Source organism: Pelodiscus sinensis, chromosome 16 (genome assembly GCF_049634645.1).
Source record: "Pelodiscus sinensis isolate JC-2024 chromosome 16, ASM4963464v1, whole genome shotgun sequence".
Lineage (NCBI taxonomy): Eukaryota > Metazoa > Chordata > Testudines > Trionychidae > Pelodiscus > Pelodiscus sinensis.
In genome coordinates, this window is record NC_134726.1 from 24,414,642 (window position 1) to 24,440,968 (window position 26,327).

General features: G+C 37.9%; 1 protein-coding gene across 4 annotated transcripts in view; it reads left to right on the top strand.

Moving 5' to 3' along the window:
- Window positions 1-26,327, top strand: part of TRRAP (transformation/transcription domain associated protein) — a 178,426-nt gene that overhangs the window by 130,823 nt on the left and 21,276 nt on the right. For 2 of the 4 annotated variants that reach the window (XM_075899522.1, XM_075899524.1), the window contains 8 exons: window positions 5,678-5,906; window positions 6,192-6,457; window positions 8,037-8,137; window positions 12,687-12,888; window positions 15,039-15,203; window positions 18,034-18,124; window positions 20,060-20,259; window positions 22,207-22,468. In XM_075899522.1, coding sequence (XP_075755637.1) covers window positions 5,678-5,906; window positions 6,192-6,457; window positions 8,037-8,137; window positions 12,687-12,888; window positions 15,039-15,203; window positions 18,034-18,124; window positions 20,060-20,259; window positions 22,207-22,468 — 1,516 coding nt within the window. The remainder of the gene's footprint in view (window positions 1-5,677; window positions 5,907-6,191; window positions 6,458-8,036; window positions 8,138-12,686; window positions 12,889-15,038; window positions 15,204-18,033; window positions 18,125-20,059; window positions 20,260-22,206; window positions 22,469-26,327) is intronic. The other 2 variants (XM_075899523.1, XM_075899525.1) reach the window with 1 other exon arrangement.

Below are 26,327 nucleotides of genomic sequence, written 5' to 3' on the forward strand. Positions count from 1 at the left end.
GCTCAGTATCCTTGGCACTCCTGACACCAGCATCATCTGGCACCTATGCCTTAGTTTAAAATCTCTGATTACATTCATGATGAAATATGAGTGTAATATGACTATGTGAATTACAGTAAACTACAAGACTTTATTGATAAACTGAGAGCTACCAGATTTCCTTGAACACAGTCATCTAGGAAGGGCAGTTGGTTGCAAAACCAGCTTAGCAGTAGGTGCTTGGTGTCACTGATACAGGTGCCAGGACCATTTCCATGACTGTTGTGATGAGATTAACATTATTACTTCACTACCTGCATCTGAACCAGATGCAGACTGTGGTGGAGGATCTCTCCTTTGAAAGAATGAAGCTCTTTGTTCAGACAACTGGCATGTCTCCATGTAGAAGTCAAAATCAAGACTTCCCCAGAGGCTGGTTTTTCATGTCCCTTTGCACATGTCATAATGGAAGAATTTCTCCTAAAGATTCCATTTTGTATAATGACTCACTCCTCTCTCCACCAGGCATATCAGACAGCTAGGAGACTAGGTGCCTTCTCACTCCTTTGCAGCCCTTTCTCTTTTACTTCTCTCCTGCAGTGTCTGACCATGAAAATCAGTGTCAGAACACCAAGGAAAAGTTCTTTCCAACAGACTTTTTGGGAGACTATGTAGGAAAATAATTGTCAAATGCCTACAGAAGCATCTTTTTTCTCAGTATGTTGGCCGATTCAAATCCACTTTGTGAGCCAGATGATCTACAAGAGTACTGCTTGCCTACTTCATATTTCCTCCTTGAAATTCCTCTGTGGTGACCTTCATGAAAGGGAGCAGGAGCCACCAGCTCACATCCTGCTTTACTAGCTCTGTGATATACCTGGATGAACAGCAAGTGCCTGTACAAGAGTATTCCTTCAGAGAATTTCCCCTAGTGCTGTAGAGGAGGAAAAGGAAGGGCAGATGGAATACTTCTGTATTTGAGGGTATGTCTACACTACAGCTGCTAAAATGGGACAACTTCTATAGCAGCATAGTGTAGAAGCACTGATCATGGTTACATCAAATTATCTCTTGTGCTGATATAAGGAGGGAAGCTCATGTAGGCGCCATCTCATCATGTATCCTGGAGAATAAGAAGCATGCTTGTATTTTGTGCAAAGGTAATCTCAGCTGTTCTTCAGATACAGTGGATAATGCCAGATGCAGGAAAGGTGCAACAGTCCAACCTCAGACCAGGGAATCTCAGTTTTCCGTGTCTTGGGATTAATCTGCTTTTACTGCAGAAAAAAATCAACTACATCCTGCTGGATAAAAAAAAAAAAAAAAAAAAGCTAGAAGTGGAAGCAGCCTACCCCTGAAATGGGGTGTTTCTGGACCTAAAATTCTTGCTGTGGAGCATTGCAGTGACTTATACAGAGAGAGAAGTGAGGAATAACTCATTAATTCTTGGTTGCAGGAACCTCTAGCAGAAAAAGAAATAACTCATTCAATACCACTTATATCAACTGACATAACTCTTCTGGCAAATATCAAGGTGTCATTTTAAAAGTAGGAAGAAAATGTTTGTAGCATTAGACTTTACTACTTTTTAGTGGAACTGCAGTACGTTATGCATAGTCTTAAGGTCTCTTCCAGCCCTAGGATTCTATGATTCTGTGATTCTAAATTATACATATGCTGTCTCGTGCACGCTAATTTTTGCCTTCTGTGTATAGAGACAAATGCTGTTTCAGATGGAAAACCAAGCATATAGTAAACAGAGACTAGGCTAAACTGTCCTTTCTGTGCTGTTTTGCTACTTAGGGCATGCTATCTTTTATCTTTTCTATTTCCTATTTCTGAACTCCCAACTCTTGAATCGTTTTTAACAGAAGTTATTTTGACTTCAGAAGCAGACATGCTATTATCTATATTTCTGCAAGGAATGCTTTCTTTGGAATAATAGACATAAATAGCTATTTCTCTACCTTCTTAGACAGGACCTTGAGAGTGTTTATGTAAGGCTCGTTTAAAAAAAAATAGTCCTTTTTCTTGTCATGTTTAATGACCTTCTCTAAAACCTGCTAGGACTCAGGGCTAGAGATTCTGGCATGTATATAATGTGGTGTGAGGTACTATTTTTTGTTTTGTTTTTTATTCATTATGTCTACTTAGTTTTTATTGGTATTTCAGATAATAATGATGGACATATTCAAACTCTGTATAATAACTATGGGCATATTCAAAATCTGTATATTTAATCTTTCTCCTTTATGTACACCTTACTCAAAAATAAGATCCACATGAAAAATAATAGGAAAGAGTTTTTTCTTGTCATACCCTTGGAGGGTTGTGAAAACCTTTTTGAGAACACTTCTTTTATGCACTGAGATGTCTTCATGAGGCACTTTACACAAATTTTAAAGGCCTCTCCCCAGAAGTGTGCAATTCATGTTCAACATGACACAGCAAGTATGAGTCATAATAGACAAAGGAGAAAGAGTCATGACAGGTGCTGATGATATTATAGCTAACTCAGTAAGGACTGGCACATCTTGCATGTTTCATTGTTATTATTCCGTCTGTCTCCAAACACTAAGCTTCTAGCTGTCTCTTCCACAATGCTCATAATACTACACTACAGCCAAAAAGGACTCCAACCTCACATCTTGCAGTACAAAATATTAAAATTTCATATCTTTCAAATGTTTTAACTGCCTGTATAAACATTTTAGAGCTTCAACAGATATCTTTTCCCCACTTTTTAGTGAATCAGTATATTTGCCAAGTGGAGGGGACGTTTTAGCTATCCAGATACTTTTGTGAGCTAGTGATCTGTTTTTCTTGACTCTAATTTTGGGGGTGGGGGACACAGAGAAAAATAATGACATTGAATTTTCCATATGCAAAATAATTACCTTTTTAAATTTTTCACCCAGCTTTCAAATATCAGACTTGTAAACTTGTAAATAAAATTAGGGGAACTTTTTTTCCTAAAAGCTTCAAAGGTCAGAACTTGGATATTCTGATTATTAATAGAACTCTTTCTTTCACTTTGTTGTTAAAATTTGAATATCTTTCAACTGCCCTTGAAAATAGTTTATGCTCCATCTTTACCAGCTAGCATGTGTTTTCCAGCTTCATCACACTCTTGACTACATGGCACACTTCCACAGTCTAAAGTGTAAAATATATGAGTGTCTATGAATGACAGATAAACCTGGAAAGCCAGGATTTTTCAATGGTGTCTAAGTGAGTTAAGAGCATTTGGTAAAGTGACTGAGGCCTTTAGGACGCTGTCTCATTGAATTGGAGGATCCTACATGCTTAAAATTACTTAATAAAATTTGATTTAGGCTCCTGACACTTTTGAAAATTTTACCTTCTGCTCTTATTTTTGTGTCATACAAAGTCTACTAGTTACTGAAAGTTGCCTCATGTTAGTTATTCTTTAGAAAGTTTAACTTGTCACATTTAGGCTACTGTTTCAAAGCTAGTCCTGTGCAATAATGTCTGAAAGATAGCACTACCTGTTTATTTTTTACTGGACATGTCCTTATGTCATTAAAACCCACCTTTGCCTTTGTTGGTAATTTTAGTAGAAAATATTAAATTGATTATATGTTAAGGTAGTTCTTAAGCCCAGACATGGTGCATACAAAAGAAGGTAAGATATGTCAGGACAATTCCAGAAAACTTGCAGAGTTGTTACCTGTGGTGCATCTGTTTTACGCATAAATTGGACTTAGTTTTTATACTAAGAATCTGACACCTTGCACGAACAATACATATGTGTAAAAAGCCTCTTGAGCGTTTTTAATGGGTGGTCATGCTTTATGAAGTTTCCTTTACTATCTGTGGCTCTTGTAAGAGTTAAGATAGGTCTCCCTTCCTTATTCTTAGTACTGGCTATAATCCATAAACGACAAGTCGTAAATATGAAAGATCTGTAATATGTAACTGAAATCATTATGCTTGTGTGAATATGTCTTATATAAGTAGCCTGTTTCCCTGAATTTTCCTAATAATTTGTGGTACATCAAATGAAGAGTGAAAGAATACATAAGGTTTCTACATTTTAAAATGTGTGTGTCAGAATACAGTTTTGATAAATAATAACAGAACTCTTCATTTCTTTGAGAAGTTCCATCTGGAGAATGTCTTGATTGAATTGACTCCTTGCTGCCAAGAATTGGGAATTTATTTAGCTTCCACCCTCCCTCCCTCTCCTTTCCCCTCTCCCCCCAAAAGACTGGTAATGGATGTGCCGAGGCCCTCCAGCATGAAAGGATTAATGTTGCTAAATAAAATATTTAAAAGGTTCCACATATGTGACATCAGTTAAACTTAGTATTTTAAAATAATCTGTATATGTCCCCAGTGTAAAAATGATAAAAATGGGCAGTGAATGATGAAGTACACACCAAACAATGAATTTGCACTGCAGTAATTACTTTTTTATATCAGATAGTGTGTGATTAAATACCTGCAAGAAAATTAAATTTACATGATGAATGAAGTAGGATGAAGGTTAAGCTATTTTGTGTGAGCTGATACTGATATGATTGTGGGAAAATATTACTTTCCTTAATTTATTTTGTTTCAAGATATTTAACTTAGTAAATGTAAACTGATTTTTGACCAGTTATTTTATTGAGTTGATTAACAGTGAATACAAATGTTATCTATTATGTAGTTTAGATAATAGCATATTGGTTTAATTGTACTACAGATGATTCCAGTAAAGTATGTGGATGTTTTCTGTAGATTGTTGAAGTCCAACAAAATGTCTGCTGTTTCTTGTAGGTGTGTGACTGCTGCCATCTTCTGATTGTTTCTTTCCTTGATTTGAGCGAGCTGGATGGCTGTAAAAGTCACTTTTAAACTGGTTAAATACTAGGAATATTAACATATACAAAGTGTTTTAGTTTAAAGCTAGCATAGACCGTATTTTAATAAGTGATGGAGTTTAGGAAGGACTAGTAATCATTTTTACAGATTTTATAAAATGTTTCTGTTAAACGTTGATTTAAGATCAGTACTTTTACTCCCACCTGCTACTTTATCATAAACTGGGTGGAGGCTGTTATTTTCTGGTCATCCGAAGTTTATATAAAATCAGATTGGATGTAAGAAGACTTCCAGTCAGATTTACTTTGTTTTCAAGCAGTAATAATAATTGAATCACATGCAAATCTAAATAAATTTTAAAGGTTTTCTTTTTGGTGATTAGGGTGGCAACTATCTAGCCAGCCAATGTTGTCATTTGGGTTAGTGATGTGTGGGGAAAGAAATACTGATGCAAAAAACAGCAGGTTCACCACGTCTGCTGCTTCTCATTTTCATGAAAAACTGAGTATTTACATGCACAGAGCTCTTATGCAAGATTTGTGGAAAGGGTTTTAGACCAAACTAAAATAAATAGAATATATTGCCTGTTCCACTCTATATGTGAGAGAGCCATGCTAGCTAGCTACCCAAATTAGTTACCCTTTTAGCTGGTGCCAAAAATGTTTTCCAGGGATATTGGCACAAACTCATACTATTGTAGAGAAAAATAGCTAGTCAGTATCTCAGCTGTGTACTAATTGACTTAATCAAATTATTGGTGGGTAATCATCTGATAAAATAACTTGTACTTCTGCAGACTAAAGATAGACTTTCTTGTTTACTGACCAGGATTGTATGTTTTCTGATTTATATTCCTTAATCCTTTTAGGCAGCACAGCAAATCATTGAACTTCAAGAAGCAGCACAAATAAATGCAGGGTTGCAACCAACTAATCTAGGGAGAAATAACAGCCTGCATGATATGAAAACTGTTGTAAAAACTTGGAGGAACAGGTTACCTATTGTGTCAGATGACTTATCCCATTGGAGCAGCATTTTCATGTGGAGACAGCATCATTACCAGGGTAAAACTGCCTGGTCCAGCATGCATTCATCATGTAATTTTCCAGACCACCCACTGTTTTAAAAATATTAGTTTTGTAAATGTATGCCCATTCGTAAATTTCAGTCACTCAAGAATATAATTAATTTTGATATTTAAATTTTCAATTTGAAATAAAACTCACTTTTAAAGTGTTACATATTTTGTATCAAAAACATACATTTTCAAAGCTAAGAAAAGTTTGAATATCTTAAATTTCCATTTTCATAATTCATTTTCTCGTGTATTTTCTCTTTATAACGTTTGATTTATGTTAACTTTTTACTTTTTGTATCTCTAGCCATTGTAACTGCCTATGAAAATAGCTCTCAGCATGATCCCAGTTCCAATAATGCTATGCTAGGAGTTCATGCTTCAGCTTCAGCAATTATCCAGTATGGAAAGATAGCTCGAAAACAAGGACTGGTCAATGTAGCACTGGACATACTGAGTCGTATTCATACTATCCCTACTGTGCCTATTGTGGATTGTTTTCAGAAGATTCGGCAGCAAGTTAAATGCTACCTTCAGCTGGCAGGAGTCATGGGCAAAAATGAGTGTATGCAGGTACATTACTAATATCTCTGTCAAGGCATGTTGCTGGGGACTTTGAAGGCTTGATATACCATCAAGCTGGATGTAATTTCCGTTGATTCTGTAGTTGTACCACATGAAGAACAAGGGTACAGTTTGGTCCCAATAAGGCAAGAAATGGTTTAGTAGTATAAAGCAGGAAGTAATGAATAATTGAATAAAGATGACACCTTAGAGACTTAACAAATATATAGGATCATGAGCGTTCGAGGGTAACACTTCATCAGATGAGTGAATAAAGATGGTCATTTGAAGTAACAAATAGAGTTTTATTTTAAAAGTATTTGAACAGAACATAGTAAGAGTAATCACCAAAAGAAGTAAAAAGAGAAAATGAATGTTCTGAAAAATAAATAGAAGATAATTTAAAGATATACTGTGTGCACAGAGGTTGGGGGAAAGACTGTCACAAGACAAAGTGAAAATTTAAATTATATTTTGACTTATTGTCTGTGTGTGATGAGCATCAGGATACTAAAGTAAAAGTAAATTAAATGACAAGAAAAAAGGAATATGATGGTAAGCAAAAGAAGCTGATACACAATAATCAATTCTGGGGGAATTTAACAGTAGCTCCAAATTACGGATGTAAAGGGGTAACCGGTTAACTGGTTACCTGGTAGACATTGCTTAACTGGCATGCTTACCCCAAGGTAACAAGTTAACTGGTGACTAGCCAGCTGGTACAGCACCAACCTGACTGATCCCACCTGCTCTAGTGGCCTCCCACTCATGATGAGGTGGGCTGGTTAAACATATAGTTTGTCTGGCTAACATTTTAAACAGGATTTTATATCCATACTCCCAAGTGCAACAGTTGCCGAATTCCAGGACTAAATATTAGGTTTAGTGAAATTAAAAGTAGGAAATATAGTCTATTGCGTACCAAGTATAAGACATACTGTCTTTTAGCGTATCTAACCCGTGGGTTATACACGTTTTTATAACCCTCACCCTCTGCGGGGTATACAAGTTTATTTTTACTTGCCTGCGCTGCTCTCTCTGTTCCCCCCGCCCGGAGGAGGGTGGGTTGTGCCTGGCTGTGGCTGCGCGGAGCCTGGGCGCAAGTGCGGCTCCCCTCCTGCAGGCAGGCCAGCTCGCCTGCTCTGCGCTCTACGTTCCCCCTGCTGGCAGCAGGTTGGCTACCTAACAGAAGATGCAGTTTATCCTGGTATGTGCAATTACCTTAAAGTAGCATATATAACCCACAGGCTATACATGTCCGCGGGTTGTCTAAAACTTTTTTTACACGTTCAGGCAAAACCGTGGGTTATGCATGGGTGCAGGTTATACACGAGTGCAGGTTATATACACTAGTTTACGGTAGGCCCCAGTAAAGAATTTTCCAGAAAGGTCAAGAAAAGTTGAAGAAAATTCTGCATATGTTTAGATTTTTAGAAAGAATTTTTAAATAAATGAAATAATGCTAGCAAATGGTTGCTTATTAAATTTAAAGGGAATTTCTCTTTAGCAGCTGTTTAGGAAGCTTTTTTTCCTTTTATTGATACAGAATGCACGGTTCAAGCTTTTTTCATAAAAATTTGTTTAATAGGGCCTTGAAGTTATTGAATCAACTAATCTGAAGTATTTCACCAAGGAAATGACGGCTGAGTTCTATGCACTGAAGGGAATGTTCTTGGCTCAGATTAACAAGTACGTATGTTGGTTGAATGAAATAGCAGCATGCATCTGGGAGAAGTGCAACATACATATTTTATCAACATGTTTTAATAGGGAAGTTGTTCAAATGTTAAACCAGTATAAAATAGGATAAAAGTGAATATGCATACCAATTCTTAGCTGCTTTGTGGTTTTTTATAGTAATATACATCACTTCAAAATACTGTGGAGAAACTAGGTCAAGTAAACCTTCCACCCCCTCTATTAGAGAAGTTTTACATATTGAGAAAAGGCAAAGTCAACTGGCTTGTACAAGACTCCACAGTGAGTCAGGGACAGATCTGAAGTTAGGACTCAGAAGTTCTCTGCCTAGTTCCTTGCATTGTCGTTTCTGGGGTTGTCTTATATGATAAATATAATATCCTAGTAAGATGGAAGCTCCTGAATGCAGACATCCAATATGATTCAATAAGTTTTTGGGTAGAGAATTATTTTGAGAAAATTATTCACTTTTAGGGATGTCAACGTGTAGTCAACTATACAATTAATCGATAAGCCTAGGCTTATCAGGTAATCTTGTTGACTAAACTCATTTCTCCCCTCCCCCCCTGGCCGCCGCCTCTGTATCAGATGCAGCAAGGGGGGCAGAGTGGAAGCTAGTGCCTGTGAGGAACTAGCTTAAAAGCTGGCTCCGCATGAGCACTGAATCCGCCTATCCTCCTCCCTCACCCCCCACAGAGATGCAGCAGTGCGGAAGGAGAGGGGGTTGGCCAATACTCATCAGCTCTGCAGATCCACCACCACCCTCTCTCTCCTTCTGCCTCCTGATAATAGAGGCAGAAGCACAGGATGGCAGGGTTCTCCCTGGGAGTGGGGCTGGTAGTGCACTAGTTGCTGGCCCCACCCCAGGGGACTATCAAATAGTCATGTGACCGACAATATTTGTGTGATTACACAAGTATTCAGTTACCTGATACCTGATATTCCCTAGTTTACTTATGAAAAAATCCTGCTCAACCCTTAAACTCTGAGCTGTTTGCTGAACAAAAGTGGTATTGTTTTTCTATGGCTTGTGCTCACTGTACATCCCTTTCTGAAACAATAGCTATTAAAGGAATAAGAAATAAAATGGTGACAAGAATGAGTCTTCTTAGACCAGAGGTGGCCAACCAATTCTGGGCAAAGAGCCAAGATAGCAGTGGATCCAGTGCAAAGAGCTGGGGAAAAGTTGTCGAGGGGGAAAAAAAAAAACTGCCCCTTTAAAAGGAGCCCCATGCTCTGCCCCTTTAAGAAACTGCAGTTAAACACGTTTTGAGGCTTTTTGGCCACAGCAGGCTCCAGCCGCCATCTTTATTTCTGAACCTTTCATGGTTGCGCCAGACGGCTCCCCTGCCAAGGTCCTGCCAATGTCAGTACAGGGTGCCGGAAGGAGAGGGCTATTTTTGGAGGGGCTTTGCGAAATGCACTTGGGGAGGGGAGAAGGGACACATGCGTCTCTCCAGCCTCGGGTTGGCCACCTCTGACTTAGACACTGTGCTATATTATACAATATGGCGGTGCCATACACAAACTGCTTTTAGATAATCATATTGAAAGCTTGATATGCACTGTAAAGGTCTTGCCTGTAGCAGATTAAAAACCTTTAATTCTAAGGCTTCATTTCAAAAAAGGTACCTGCTATCTGTTGTTTTTCCCTCCATGTTAATAAATGCTTTATTACTGTCGAGAAGGATATGGCACTTTTAATCCAGAGGGCAAATTACTTTATAAGCTTTAGGTCAAATTTTATCCTGAGGTACCTATGTAGTCTCAGTAGAATTCATCGGGAATGTGCATACCCATTCATGCAGTCATCATTCTTGTATGCTTTATGCAGGGGAATCGCTTTAAGTACCACTACAAAGTAGCCACTCCTAGAGTGAAGTTGGTAGGAAATGGTGACTATCTTCTTCTCAAATGGAAGTGGCAAGGAATTTTAAACAGGCAGAATGTTATTACTTTGATGAGAAGTTCAAGAGGATCTTTAATGACCACAAATGGGTCTTAATTTTACACTTTGTCTGAAAGATAGGCAGTTTAAATTTGTAAAGTGGGCAGTTGACATGAATAATTGATGCTGCCTGTCTATAATCCAATCACATTTATGCAATAGAATAGTACGTTTTTAAATGCAATTATAAGATATTTACTCTTCTCACTTTCTTGCAAAAATATATCAAATTAAGTGTAGAATTTCAGAAATGTAAGTGACAGTTTTGTATTTGTGTCCCCCAGTGAATGAGTGAATTCTTTACTACCTATCAACTGAACTGGAAGGGAAAGGTCACTTCTGGGTGTACCATCCCCCTTTGCCGCCCACTTTGTGAATAAGGTGATAGAAGTAGAATAGAGAGTCATCTGAGGTGTCAGAGTGATAGATAATACGGGAAAGGGGAGAGAAAGAGAAGACTAGCAACAAAGCCTGTTGGTAGAAATGGAAAGTAGTGATAAAGAGAGTCATTTATCAGACTGCTCCCATAGTAATCAGTTCCAAGACTATACAACCTAGGACATGGAAAGCTATTGGAGGAAAATAAAGTGGCTGTGTAATATTGAGGGTAATTAGTTTTTTAATAAGCTATTTGACAGGGAAGGTTACTTTAATTTACATCATGTTTTTTTCCCTAATGCTAGTCACTTTCGTTTTTGTAGTGCTACAGATAATTACAAGTTGTGTGGTCTTCTGAATTGAATATTCATATTTTTGTATTAAAATTAGGTTTTTAAGGATCACTGTTAATAGAGAGACATGAGCGTTACTTAACTCTAGCGTGTTTTATTCCAGTGCTAATCTAGTAAAAGGAATGTATTTATCTTAGAGCACTTCTATATCAAAGGAGCCCAAAGAGCTTTGAAGGATTCCTCATTTCATTGTTGCAATACATATGTGAGAGAGATAAAATTGATGCTGCAATGAAGCTTTTCATCTTTTATTTATTAAAATTGTTTTGCTTGAAATGTACTTAGTTTGTGCACCATATTTTACAGATTCAAGAGTTTAATTACTATTGGGATAATTAGCACAAAAGGCACAACCTTCTGTATTAGGAAAAAAAATCAGAATGGGAAATGTTTAAGGTTTTAAGATTATCAATTTTAGGAAACGTTAAATGGACTGTATTACAATACACATGTTTTCAGGCTATCGTAGTGGTCCCTTCAAGTCTTGGAATCTATAACTCTATGATACTTGTCATGTTTTCTGAGACACTTTTACTTCCCAAAACCTTCACTTTTTCTCTCTCCTGAAATTAAGATATTAATTCTGTCAGATCTGTGATCTTCCTCAATCCCCCTTCACCTTTTTACTTGAAAGCCACATTTTCCGGCTTTGGAGAAATGAAAGGAATCACTTCCAAATCATGTTGATTTTGGTGCTTTATTAATTTCAGTGTGGGAATCCCGCACTCTTCCCCTCAGGTTTCTGCAAAAAGCTCTCTTGCTTGTTTATATGAGTTTCATCTTCAACTCCTGAACGTGCTGGACAAGGAATTTGGATGTACTACCAATAGGTTACCAGTCCAAGCCTGGCACTTCCCCAGTTTTGTTTTTTTCCTCTTCTGCCCCTTGTGCATTCTGGAGAAATGTTTATTGCTGCACCCTTCCTTCACCTTTCCTGTGTCATTTTTCCCCACTTTCTCTCCACCAGTATTGCAAACAAGTGTTGCTTGTTTGCCTTGCAACAGCCGTGCTCCGAGTTGTAAGCAGTTTCAGCTATTGCTTCTGAGACACAACGCAGTGCAGCTTGGGAGCAAGTCTCCACTGTGACTGAAATACTTTTTGGGAAAATGTTAATGTGGAAAACTATTGTTTGTTTCTCTTTACCCTCCCAACTAAAGATCTTCCCTTGACAAAATGCCTTATCTGTAGTCTAGTTAAATGAAATCGATTAGGATTGAATTGGTTTTATACCATGCCTGCTGCTAAGCAAACAAGTGAGAGAGAGAATTTGCAGAAAAATGAGGGAGAAAGTGTGGTGTTCCCACAATGAAATTAAACACAAGAGGCATATATTGTAAACATATTATAAGAGTTAATTATAATTATTTTCCCCTTTGTAGTAGGAGACTAATTCAGACATTGTATGAAGAGCATTAATTTGGATTTTGACAGCAGAGATGATCCTAACTTCAAAGGATGAGAGGATAAATGGCAGGGTCAGGTGAATTCTAAAGGAAGGCTCGTATATTTAGTTCCATATTCATTATTTATTAGGAGAATTTGCTTGAAAATACAGACAGGGTTGCTTTTTTTTAACGGGAAGATTTTTCATTTTTCCAAGTGGTGTAACAATATCTCCGTCTTCCTATTATGAAACATTTATTTTCATAAACATTCTACTTTGCATAAGAAAGCTAATAGAAAACTAACAGCGTGGAAAAAAAATCATTACTTGAGAACTGAATAATAAAAATGCATTTTAGTATTATGAAAATAAGCAGGTTGAACGTCCTGTTTATTATTACTGTGTTACTTATTATTATACAGCTTAGTTTTTATTAAGGTAAAATATTCCAGTTAGTCACTTACTGTAATCCTGCAGGTCTGAAGAAGCAAACAAAGCTTTTTCGGCAGCTGTGCAGATGCATGATGTGTTAGTGAAGGCTTGGGCAATGTGGGGTGACTACTTGGAGAATATCTTTGTGAAAGAACGTCAGCTGCACCTCGGAGTATCAGCCATTACTTGCTATCTACATGCATGCCGCCATCAGAATGAGAGCAAATCAAGAAAATATTTAGCAAAGGTAAGACTTAAACAATATTGTTTTTAAAAAATGATTATTGTACAGCTTCATAAGACCTGATTTTTCCCCTGGAACATCAGCATTGAGGACAGCACAGATGAATAAGATGAAACACACGTTTGGTATGGTTTACACACACACATTGTACAACTTCTTAATAATCTCTAAAAGTAAAAGCGACAAGGAGTCCTGTAGCACCTTATAGACTAACAGATGTATTGGCGCATAAGCTTTCGTGAGCAAAGACCCACTTCGTCAGATGCATGCATCTGGTGAAGTGGGTCTTTGCCCACGAAAGCTTATGCTCCAATACATCTGTTAGTCTATAACAGTGTTTCCCAATTTTATTTGGCCGAGGAACCCTTTTCATCTTTTCAGAATTTCAAGGAACCCCTAGGTTTGACAAGCAAAAAAAAGGGAGGGGTGGGGGAGGACCCCACCAATTCATGAAAATCCCCACCAATGCATGAAAATCACATTCCTTCCCCAACATCCCCCTCCCCTTCCTTGAGGCCTCATCTGCTCTGTTCCCCTCCTCTCCATCACTTGCTAACCCCCGCCTTATACACTCTCACTAGGTTGAGACAGGAGGTGTGGGTGGGAATGAGGGATTTGGGTATGGGAAGGGATGAGAAGTACAAGCTTTGGGAGGGAATTTGGATGCAGGAGAAGAGGATGTTGGCTCGGGGAGGGGGCTCCAGTCTCGGGAGTGTTGGGCTCAGGTGGCAGGTTGGGGGACCGAGCAAGCCATGGGCTTGTGGATGTAAGACTTTCCTCGCATGAGCAAAATGAATTTTGTGTTGTGCATCAGTACTGAGTTCATGTGGCTTGTTTGGATGTGCCACTGTGGCACCCAAATTATTAATAAATCTCTTATAAACCTTTACCTTTTCCCTCTGCTGAAATATCTCCTCCCCTGGTGCCTGCTTCCTCCCAACTCCTCACTCTCCTCTGCTGTCCTGACTCCTGCCCTTCTCACTGCCCTCAGCCTTCCTGAGACCTGTCCCCCTCCACCGGCCCTTCTCTCCTCCCTGTGCCCCCTCCTCCAGTAGTCCCACTCTGCTCATGTGAGCTATCCCTCCTCATCCCCTCTTCTAACACCTCCCTCTACACACCTGCCCTGCCTCTCTCCATTTCCTATCTTTGTTCATACAGTCTAGCAGCATCTTAGACTAAGGGTATGTCTAGACTACATGCCTCTGTCGCCCGAGGCATGTAGATTAGGCTACCAGACATAGTAAAATGAAGCAGTGATTTCAGTAATCGCCGCTTCATTTAAATTTACATGGCTGCCGCGCTGAGCCAACAAACAGCTGATCAGCTGTTTGTCGGCTCAGCGCGATAGTCTGGACGCGTGGGTGTCGACATCAGAGGTATTTGTCGACCACCCAGGTATACCTCCTGGGATGAGGTTTACCTGGGTGGTCGACAAATACCTTTGTCAACACCCGTGCGTCCAGACTATCGCGCTGAGCCAACAAACAGCTGATCAGCTGTTTGTTGGCTCAGCGCGGCAGCCATGTAAATTTAAATGAAGCGGCGATTATTGAAATCGCCGCTTCATTTTCCTATGTCTGGTAGCCTAATCTACATGCCTCTGTCGCCAGAGGCATGTAGTCTAGACGTACCTTAACAAAACATGTAGTTGGTAGTATGAGATTTCATGGGCACAACCCGAAAGCTAATACCATCATGTTTTGGTAGTCTTTAAGGTGCTGCTAGACTATTTGTTGTTTTTTAAGTTTTTCTAGTTACAGACTAGTTTGTCTACCCTTCTGAAGCTTTTTTGTACAGTTAAAGAATTTTCCTGAGGATGTATCATTTTGAAGTTCTTTATTTGGACGCTAATATAAAATATAATAGATGTATTTCTGTAATGATTGTATGGATTCCACAGACCGTGCAGATTCACTTTTGTAAATGGCAATTTTAATATTTTTTTCCATTTATTATAATTTTGCCTTGACACTGCAGGGCTTTCTTCTGCTGTAACTTTTTAAATAATATTTAGAGCCTAAACAATTATTTATGGGTAAAATATGTACATTACTAGTGACTAGATTCTATACATCATCTTTTAAAAATACTTTGTCAGAAAGATACAAATTCAGATGTCATCTTGAAGCTTCTTTTTGTTCTTCTTCTTTTAGGTTCTTTGGCTTCTGAGTTTTGATGATGATAAGAACACACTAGCTGATGCAGTAGACAAATATTGTATTGGTGTCCCACCTATCCAGTGGCTGGCTTGGATTCCACAGTTGTTAACGTGCTTGGTCGGCTCAGAGGGGAAGCTGCTTCTGAATCTCATTAGCCAGGTAGGGTGGACATATGATACAGATGATAATTTCTAGTTCTTTGTAGTTCGAATTTTGTTTTTTGTAAGTTTAAATATTTTTAAAAGGTAAATGAAGGAAGTGCTAAGGTTTCAAAATGTTATTGAGTATACAATTATGAGCATGTTTTCCCATGTAAGCAGGCTATCTTAATTTCAAAGTGAATTTTTGATAAAAACAAGATGTAATAAAACCTATTATTGTATATCATGTGTGCAACAGAACATTACAACTTTCCCTCTGGAGCTATGCTCCGTATTACATTGTTGTGAATATAATTGTCCAGGTTTAAAAATGCACAGTGAAATTATGCATATAATTCAGGATTAGGAATGTCAGAATTGTTCTGTTTGAACTTACAACGATTTAAAAAAATACTGTTTTGGGTTGCTTTTGGGGTTAAGATACTGGTTGAAAATTTTAAAAATGCCTAGTCTTGCAAGAATAATAAGCAAAGCCTATGTGGAATTTTACTCAGAGACGGCATTATGAAATTTTTTAGAGAAGTGACAATGAGGTTTAAAGGATTTAAACTAATAATTAAGACTCCTGGACTCATCTCTTTGAGTGATTTGCTGTATAAACTTGGGTGAATCACTTAAATCTCAGTTTACCAATCTATAAAGTGTTAAGACCACTTTTGCAGTAGTCTTCACAAGAGGCTTGCGTCCATTCTTATGGCATGAATGCAGAACTGAGCCATCGTAGTGCCATCTCACCTTCAATTCCCCCATTATTGGCCATGTTGTTACCGACACTAGGATCCTCTCTAGACTGGGAAAAAGAGTGGTGTAGGAGCGAGGAGATTGTTTGATTGTTTTTGGTTAAACGTGTTAACATATTTCAGATATTGTTGGCTTATCATTTGAATAGGAATTAGCACTTAGTTTAGATCAGTTTAAAACATGTTAGCTCTTCATGGTCAAGTGAAGGCTTCTTACCTACCTAGGACCCTTGTTTTCATAGTAAAAAAGGATAATTTGTGTTAATCTTAATATGATTGAAAATCCAAGCTAATGCAAAGCTGAAATGCAAGCTAATGGATGAAATCATAGTAACCAGCTGTATTATAGCTTAGGCTGTTTTGGGCTTCAGTGTCCCTTCAATCCCTTGGATGCTGCCAAGGGGAAAAATCATCCCTTTTCTCATGACTCCCTTTCTATTTTTTGCAGTGCTTCTATGACCTGTCTGTTCGTCCTTGCCTCTTCCTTTTTTAGGGTCCTAAGAGAAAATTACTGTGCCTTAAAAAAGAATATAAGATAGCAGAATTACAATAAAATGGAGATTTAGAAGAGGGATACTCCCCTGCATCCTTGAGGGAGCAAAGTATTTTGGGTCACACTCCTGATTTCATTATGTCTTGGTGCGTCTTGCAAAACAGGAGTCTACTGAGGATTGATGCATGTTCTTCTTGCTTTAGAATATTTCGCCAAGTTGTTGAGGACAAATATATATCAAGTCCTTTTCTAAAAATTTTGAAATGTGCTGGGTGACTTAAGATCTCATGTCCCATTGAAAGTCATTGGGCTTATAAGTCCCTCACATTCTTTTGTGATTACAGGATGAAATGTGCAAAAGAACAAAGTTTTGTGTGTGATTAATTTGTGCCCTTAAGGCTTCAGAAGAAATTTAAAAATGAACTTAACTGGAAATGAGGCGACTAACTTCAGTTAGTCTATAAGGTGCCACAGGACTCCTCGCCACTTTTGCAGATTCAGATTAACACGGCTACCCCTCTGATACTTAACTGGAAATGAGATTTTACAACAGATATGTTTCTCATAAAATCATTTATTCCTGGATTGCTTCCATAGACTGCATAAACATCATGTCAGTAATCACTGTCCAGTTATAAATGGACATTTTAAGATTGTTTCTACATATTTGACTCTCTCAATACTTTTTAAAGAAGAATCTTGCTAAGAAACTTTTTTTTGCCATATCTTATGGTTGGCTACCTCATATGGCCGAGCCATATACATTGTTGCACTCATTTAATGGACAATGAGATTTATAGATTTAAAGACAGAAACTTCATGTTAATGTATACTCAGCTTTTTCTATAAGAACCAGAAAGCCTTTGGTGAAAGTAGTATCACTTTCCAGTAAGTGGCTATTTTTCATATTCAGTGCTACAATTATGTGGAGTAAGATTACTCTATTGGGCCCAACGTTGGGTTAACTGGGAACTGTGCCCTACTTTAAAGGCTAACTGGTGTCATTATGTCTGTTTTTCTTCTCTTATGTGCATGAATAAGATCTTTGAGCTGGTCAAGTACTCTTGCATTAAGCTGTTCTGAGATTTATTAGACAATACAGTAGTGGGAATCCTAATTAGCTATCTCTTACAACAGTATAAACAACGAGAAGTCCTGTGGCACCTTCCAGACTAACAGATTTATTGGCGCATAAGCTTTTCTTGACAAAGACCTACTTTGTCAGATGCATCTGATGAAGTGGGTCTTTGCCCACGAAAGCTTATGCGCCAATAAATCTGTTAGTCTGGAAGGTGCCAGAGGATTTCTCGTCGTTTATGCAGATTCAGACTAACACGGCTACCCCTCTGATACTCTTACAACAGTGTGCAGATATGCATTGTGTCATTTCTATGATTCTATGTCCTCTTTTTTTTTTTGTTTGGATTTTTTTTTCTGAAATGAGCTTTAGTAATAAATTCTAAATAAAACGGAATTATTGAAATACACTTGTTTACTATAATTATATACTTGATCTCTTGTGTATTTTTTATAGATTGTTTTTGTATACCCACAAAATATTGACTAGTATTTCCTATGTGTTTATATTCAAATAGGTGGGAAGAGTCTATCCCCAGGCTGTCTATTTCCCTATCAGGACCCTCTATCTGACATTGAAGATAGAACAACGAGAACGCTACAAAAGTGGTGAGTTGTTAGTACTAAAATTCACTGTGCTCAATTGGCAGTTGCAACTTTGTCTATCCAGTGGATATTCCCTGTCTTCATGGTAAATCAAGTTCATTAGGAAGGGTAGCTACTTATCAAGGCTTAGAGCTAAGGGAATAATTAATGGTAAACTCATTTGGGTTTAGCATGTGTCTGTCTGCAAATAGCTATGAATACCTAACAATTTTGTTGAATATAGTCATATTAAGTTCTGCATACTTATGTGCCCTCATTACTGTAATAACTGCAGACTGCAAAATCATTCATGTATTTTTATCTTCATTAAACTCTTATGAGTTATGGAAGTACTGTTATCCTGAGTTTGCAAATAGGGTACTGAGGCATAGACAGAATCATTGAAAAGTCACGCAGGGTGTCTATCAGAGAAGCAGCTAAACGTATCCAGATTCCTAATCCACAATATTGACCAGGAAGTTGTCCTTTCTTCTTTTTGGATCATTTTGATCTAGGGTTGCCAGATGGTTTCAAGAAAAATACTGGACACCCTTGACATTACATCACAATCTACATTACATCTTATTTAGAAAATTACTGGACATTTATATTTTCTCAATTTGTTTCCCAAACAGAAAGCTCAAATACTGTACTGTCCGGTTCAAAACCGGACACCTGGCAAACCTATTTTGATCGGATGCATAGGTCTCATGCCACTCTGTTCCCTATTGGATGAGTATAACTCATTAAGAATCAGCTTTTAGTGCATATGCTTGGGTTTAAGAGAAACTTTTCTTGCCATATATGCGCTCTGCATTTTTACTTTTAATTTAACTTCCTCTGTAAATGCTCCCTAAAATTCACTGTCACATTGTATTTTCAAGGACAATAAACAAGAGTGCAAACTAAATTGAAGCAATTTTGGATTTTGAGCAGTTGGGGGTGGAGAGGAGATGACAGATATGGGCAACTATTTTAAGGAACAAATCTCTGTGCAGAGCAGTTCCACAGAACCTACTTATTTTTTTTTTTAGGCCTGCGCAGTCTCTCAAAAATAGTTCCAAAAATACCATTCAGCAATTTAAATCTTTCCTTTTGTTATAACTATTGTTTTTTATTACAAGTGCATTGTCTAGATAATCACTCATTTCACTTGTGAAATAAGTGTATTTAGTTCTGCGTATGTTTTTTAAAAGGCACTATTTAAGTAACAATAAGTATTTTCCTCTATGTGGTTCTACAGATGAAAAATGTTCACGTACAATAATATGAAATTACATTTTATTTCTTTATTAGTTGTGTGCTATCTTTTTGTTACATACTGTAATGGATGTTCTGCGTTCAAAATAATGATAGCACTCTATGTATAACAGATGATAGCTGATCATTCTCTTGACTCATACTTTTAAACTCGTAAATAATGTTCCGAAACAGAGATCTTTAGTCATATAGTATCACTTGAAACCATGTCTCATTGTTGAATAAGTTGCAAGCTCATAGCCTGAAATTCAGCGGTTAATTATAATATCATTTAGTGGTCTTTGTATAAGAAATTAGCCTTAGTAAGAGATGTTCTGGAGCATAAATTTCCTACTTGTTGATAATAGATCAGTGTTGTTCCAGTTATGGTATAAGGTTTCATGAAAGCAGAAAGGAATTGAATATCTTAGCTTTAAGAGGAAATGGATTGTACAAACCAATGCAAAAAGATTAAAGGTACAAGTCTTCACTCATTTTATAAAAACTGTATTATTTGCTTTTAACTTTATGAAAGAACAAAGAACCATTTGCAGCAAAATTATGTTTTAAACAATTTTGATTTAATCTTTTATTTTCCACTGCATTATAGAAAATTAGCTTTTTTCCATTGGAAGCAAATTCAGGATGTTTTGAATACCATGCAGTCATCTCTTTCATAGTTCTCCGAAAGTTAACTGTGTTGTTTGACTTTTGACCCAGATTCTGGACAGCAGCAGCCAAGTTCAGTAGGAAATCAGTCTCATTCTGCATCAGATCCTGGGCCAATAAGAGCCACTGCCCCTATGTGGCGCTGCAGCCGAATTATGCATATGCAGCGAGAACTGCATCCAACACTTTTGTCCTCTTTGGAAGGCATTGTAGATCAAATGGTCTGGTTCAGGGAGAATTGGCATGAAGAGGTATTTGGACATAATGTAACTATTCAGAATTACTTAATATGCATAAAATGCCAATCAAATTTAGATGTATGTTTCTAGACTATTTTTCATATCTGGCAATATTTTCTATAGATTTTGTTTAGTAAATTGGTACATGAGACAATGGTCAGTTTAAAAAAAAAACCCTAACAATTTTGCCTTCATCTGTAAGCAGTTTATTATTTCTGTATTTTTCAAGAAGTGATGTAGATGCTGGAAAAACCTAAATTCTTGAATTATGTGTTTCCCTCTATATGTGATGGTTTGTGATATAGAATTGGGAGCTACTGCACAAAGTCTAAATTTAAATTTGATCTGTGTATTTTGAGAAGTAAATACAGGCAGTCCCCGACTTACGCGGATCCGACTTATGTCTGATCCGCACTTACGAACAGGGCTTTCTCGCCCCGGAGGTCGGGGCGAGAAAGCCCCGTTCGTAAGCTGCTCCGGTGCCCCTGGTCTGCTGGAGACCGTCTCCAGCAGACCAGGGGCACCGGGCGGGTTCCCGCGCTTCTGAGGCTTTGCCAGAGCAAAGCCTCAGAAGTGCGGGGAACCGCCGCTGCTGCCGCTTCAGTCCGGGTGCCTGTGGTCTGCTGGGGACGGTCCCCAGCAGACCACAGGCACCCGGACTGAAGCCGCAGCCGCAGGGGGGTCCCGCGCCTCTGAGGCTTTGCCAGAGCAAAGCCTCAGAGGCGCGGCACCCCGCTGCCGCTGCGACTCTGCTCCCCGTGTCCCTGGTCTGCTTGGGGGGGGGCGCAGCTAGTGTGCTCCCCCCCCCCCCCCCCAGCAGACCAGGCTTTTGTTTTGGACTCTGGGGCAGAGCAGCTGGGGCGCTGCCCATTGGTCCTGCAGCACCACTCTGGGCACTACTGGACCAACCCGGCAGCACCCCAGCTGCTCTGCCCCAGGTCCTGATTCAGCCGCTGCTGGTCAGTTTCAGCAGCGGCTGAATCAGGACGCCTGGGGCAGAGCAGATGGGGTGCTGCTGAGTTGGTTCAGTAGCACCGAGGAGCGGCGCTACTGGAGCAACCCAGCAGCACCCCAGCTGCTCTGCCCCAGGCGTCCCAAGTCAGCTTCTGCTGAAACTGACCAGCGCTGACTACAGGAAGCCCCAGGCAGAGTTGCTCTGCCCCGGGCTTCCTGGAATCAGCTGCTGATCAGTTTCAGCAGCAGCTGACTTGGGGACGCCTGGGGTTCTTAAGTTGATTCTGTATGTAAGTCAGAACTGGCGGTCAGTTTCAGCAGTGTCTGAATCTGGACGCCAGTTCCGACTTACATACAGATTCAACTTAAGAACAAACCTACAGTCCCTATCTTGTACGTAACCCGGGGACTGCCTGTATAGCAGATATAATACAATGGAATTTTATTTGACCAGATTATCCACTTGAGCATTTGCCTCAAAAGATGATCGTTTCTTATCCCATCTAAGAAAAGGTTTAATAATAGGTTTTAATAAGGTTTCATATTACTAACAATTCATTATTTTATGAAAAAACCCTCATTATGTTTACGAATGTACTTCAGAATACTGAGAATTTAAATCCCAATTGTCAAATGAACAAAATATATTTTGTACTGAACTTTATTTGCTACCATCTGTGTAATTTACTGTTTTTCAATGGTAAGACTCAATGCTTTAACTCTCAGTAGTAGGCCCATATTGATTCCTTTGCTAAACTGCATCTTAGTCATTACTTCAAATAAACAAAGTTCTTCTGTATTTTGACTAAAAGGACAGCTCTTGCTTCCAGTGACTGAATAGAAGCAGAAAGAGGCCTTATATAAATAAGATTCATAATCTAGATTCAAGTACAGGATATTTTTACTGTTAGAAAATGTATTCTAGTACTGCATTACATTATAGCATTAATGTATATTTGTGTCAAATCAAAAGATCTAACATACCTGACTTTTTTCTTTTATTAGGTTCTTAGACAACTGCAACAAGGCTTGGCAAAGTGCTATTCAGTTGCCTTTGAGAAAAGTGGAGCAGTTTCAGATGCCAAAATCACTCCCCACACATTAAATTTTGTCAAAAAGTTAGTCAGTACCTTTGGAGTAGGATTGGAGAATGTGTCCAATGTCTCCACTATGTTTTCCAGTGCAGCTTCAGAGTCGTTAGCTAGAAGAGCACAGGCTACCGCTCAAGACCCTGTATTTCAGAAATTAAAAGGGCAGTTTACAACAGGTAAAATCTTACAATGTATTTTCAAGTTTATATTAATAATCTACCATTAAAATATTATTTGTCCAATATTCAGATCTGAAAATAGACTTTTACTCTTCTGAGGAAGAAAAATGTCTTGGAACAAATAAATTTAAATCATTTAAGAACTTATGATATTCTAGTTACTGTGCATTCCTGTACTCTTGGGAAAGTATGAAAGAAAATTAGACCACAACTTTTTATAGTACAGTATGTACTATAAAGGAAAGAACGTTTATAGTACATATGTAGTCTTTCCATTCTTGATGTAACTATAGTCAAATTACACCTACTGACAAAAATAAGTAAATTACAGCATTTCAGGAAAGGAGTAAACACACTCTGAGTGTTGTAGTGAATGACAGATGAAAACCATTAATAGTTCAATAGTCTTTATTTTAAATACTTTACTGTACTAAAAGCATTCCAATGTAAGTCATTTAAAATGTAATGGCAATTGTCAACTGAAAAATCCCAACAAACAGTTGTAGTTTTCCAAAAATATCAACAGCTAATAAGTAATATTAATATTGGATTGTTAGGTTATAAAATTCTCTACTCAAATTTCACGTAATTGTGTTAGTTAAATTGAATCCATAACAATATTCAGGTCTAATAAAAAGGATCCTTCTGGGAAGTAGCTGCTTTGGTATTTCATATTTTATTTGCCGGCAGAATTGTTATATTTTATATGGCTGTGACATTCAACTGAAATCTAGTCATTTTCCTAAGAAAAGACTACAAAGCAGTTTTAATGTAACAAACACTCAAAAGTATCAAGGCCAGTCAGCTGTTGTTTGTCTGTGAGATACAGAAGCTTGACTTTTCATGGCAGGGGATTTCATGGCTTCTCAGATCGTAGAAATTTGCTTCTAGTGCAATGATACTTCCTTGTCTCATCCTGACAGAAGATTAAAAATTAGATAAAGTGGAATAGAACTCTTTCAACAGAAAAATATCATACTTCTGAATTGGAAAGGCATATTTAAATGTAGAACTAAGTTTTAAACTATTGTTCTAAACCGTACTTTGATTCATTTGTTTTAAAATTTTAGATGTTAATATTCATAAGTAATTATGGAATTTACTGTAGTCAATATTCAAGGTCAGAATTGCTACTGCACACTTTATTGAGTTCAGTAGGTAGAGTTATAGTGGTTTTTCAGAAGCATCATACTGACTATGATGTGAAAATAAGTGATCTGTTGGGATTCTTATGAAAGTAGCTCCCAGTCACAGATATGACCTACATACCTTGTGCACATTATGTGTTGCATGATGTACTCCTTGAAGCACAGCAGTTGCATGACAGTAGATAATGGAAGTTGTGAACCATATGATTAAATTTAATGGATAAAGGCTATGAGAAAGGAAACAGTAGTTTGAGGCATTTCACATATCCCCAGTTGTCTGAAAATTACAGAGAATCAAAATATAGTTAATAAGGATTTTTTATTTTTGAAAACATTTATTTGCATATTGCAACTGCCTTTAGGAAATATTTAGTCACCACTGAAGATATTGTTTTGATAGTGGTTTTTTATATTACCTTAGCTTTTATCCATTTCATTAGTATTTTGTTTCCTTCCAGATACAACAACTGGGAGATCTTAATTTTTGTTGGCTTTAAAGCAGAATGATTATGAAGTTAGACTTGGAATTCTAAGAGAAACATAGAAGGAAGTAGTTGCTTTAAAATACAAAATACAAATAGTAATGCCCAGTCTCTTAGGAAAAAAATTGTAAGATTTAAGATTAATTATTTTGTAGTGTCCATCTTAAGAATGAAAATATCTTGTACTACTAGATGTTCAGTTTATTCTGTATGTATTTTCTTTGCACAATTTCAAGGTTTATAAATGACATCTAAAGTTTCTTAGCTTTTTGATCCTGTCAGATTCCTAGAAAAATTATATGCATCAGTGTTTAAACAAACCTAAAACGGGGAAGTTGTTTCTGGAGCTATTTAATGAAATAAAGAATGTTTTAAAGTAATCAAGATACAAAGTGTTCCTTTTAAATTTCAGTTTAAGAATAAGCAATTTGCCTGATTTTTTTTTTCTTTGCAGACTTCAAAATTTATTTTTCAATTATGATTAAGCATGAGTGGTTACAAGATTAATACAGTTGTTTTAGTTAGTGCTAGATGAGATTATGTTCTAATCTATTAAAATTGGGGTTTAATTCAAAATTGAAATGTGAAAAAAATTGATGAAATTAAATTGAGTGTGCTTCCTTTCTGTAGTCTTCTGTAATTTAATTTATTATGCAGAACATGAAATTAGGTTTGTGATTAATTTGCAGTAGTGGTAGAAACTACAATATCAAATTAATAGAAACTTAATTACTTTTACTGGACATAGCAAATGTATTAACATTTTGCACAATGATTGTGCCTATATTTCTTTGTGCTATGGGTCTGTTCATTCTTAGTCAATGGGAAACTGCTCTCTGTCACATTTAGAAGTGGCCATGTTTGTATTTATAATTCTCAACATCTATTGTGACAAGTCTTCTGTGACGTGTATCTCAATTAAGAATCTATCTAAAAGTAATCTGTGGTTTCTTAAGTCATTTCTAAATTAACATTAACTGATTTACATATATCTTTGGAAACTATATGTTTCTGGGTCCCTCAGAAAAAAAGCTGTTTTCTTCCAGTATTTGTCCCTGTGGGTGCTCCACTGTAGGATGTGTGTGCGCCTGAACACTCTTGTAGATTTTTCTCAGCAGTGTCTGTTAGTCTGTGTTGCGCACACTATACAACCTTGTGCTCCAAAGCCAGCACATAATGGAAGGAGAAGATCTTCTACTGCTTAAGTTTCTTCTCTATGCCTATGTCTCAGGACAGAGCAACTGTATTCACTTCATCCTAAACAAGTTTCCCTTTCACTTTATTTCACAAATTGGGAATTCCTACCTAGGACTGATTCCTTGGTCTTCCTCTTCAGCATACCCCAAAGGTTTGGCAGAAGGCCCCAAGATTCAAATCCTGCTAGAACTGCAACAGGTTTTTCTCTTGGAGTGATAGGCATTCTAGCTCTCTCCAGTGTCTCAGAGACTCTCTTATTCTGTACAAGTACTAAATTTGTATGGGTTTTAGTGTCATAGTCTATTCAGAGCCAGGCAATCTACATCTGACAGTATTACTGTTGAAAAGATGTTAGTTGCTCTTGGGTTTTCCTTCCAAATTAGTTTTGGCTCTGCAGAGTTCCAGAAGGATTTCTTGTCACAGTTAAACTCCACGGGGCCAAGAAAACAACAGACACCCTGGCATTTTCTTTAGTATGGACTAGAGACTTAACTCTAGCACCATAGCATGACTGGTGTCAGCCATACTCAGTGTTCTACCTGCTGGATTTTGGGGCCCTTTCCTTGAAAATTGTCAAGATTTCTCAGAGCAATTAGGCTGACTAGATGCTATGGTCAGACCCTAATTGCGGTCTGGTGTTGGCGCCCTCACTGCAAATGTCTGTTGGTCTGTTCCATTCCTCTTTTTATTACCTTCACCTATTACTGTGGCAATTGAGCACCTTCTATCTCAGTTGTTTCTATAACCTATATTTATAGCCAGGGAGGTCAGAGACCTCTGACATTTTTTCTTCAGCACCACACCTGGAGTGATAGGGCTGGAGGAGTTTGCTGACTGGAACTTGAGAGCCCTACCCCACTCTGGGGGTCCCAAGGCATCAGTCACTGCAGGTGGGGGGAATGACTGAGCAGTGGGCAGCGAGGACCCTGGAGCTCTCAACAATTGCAGCTGCTGGATACACCTTCCTCCCCAATAAGCCTTGGTCTTCAGTCATCCTCTCCCTCCCCCCCCCCTCATTAGTTTCACCCC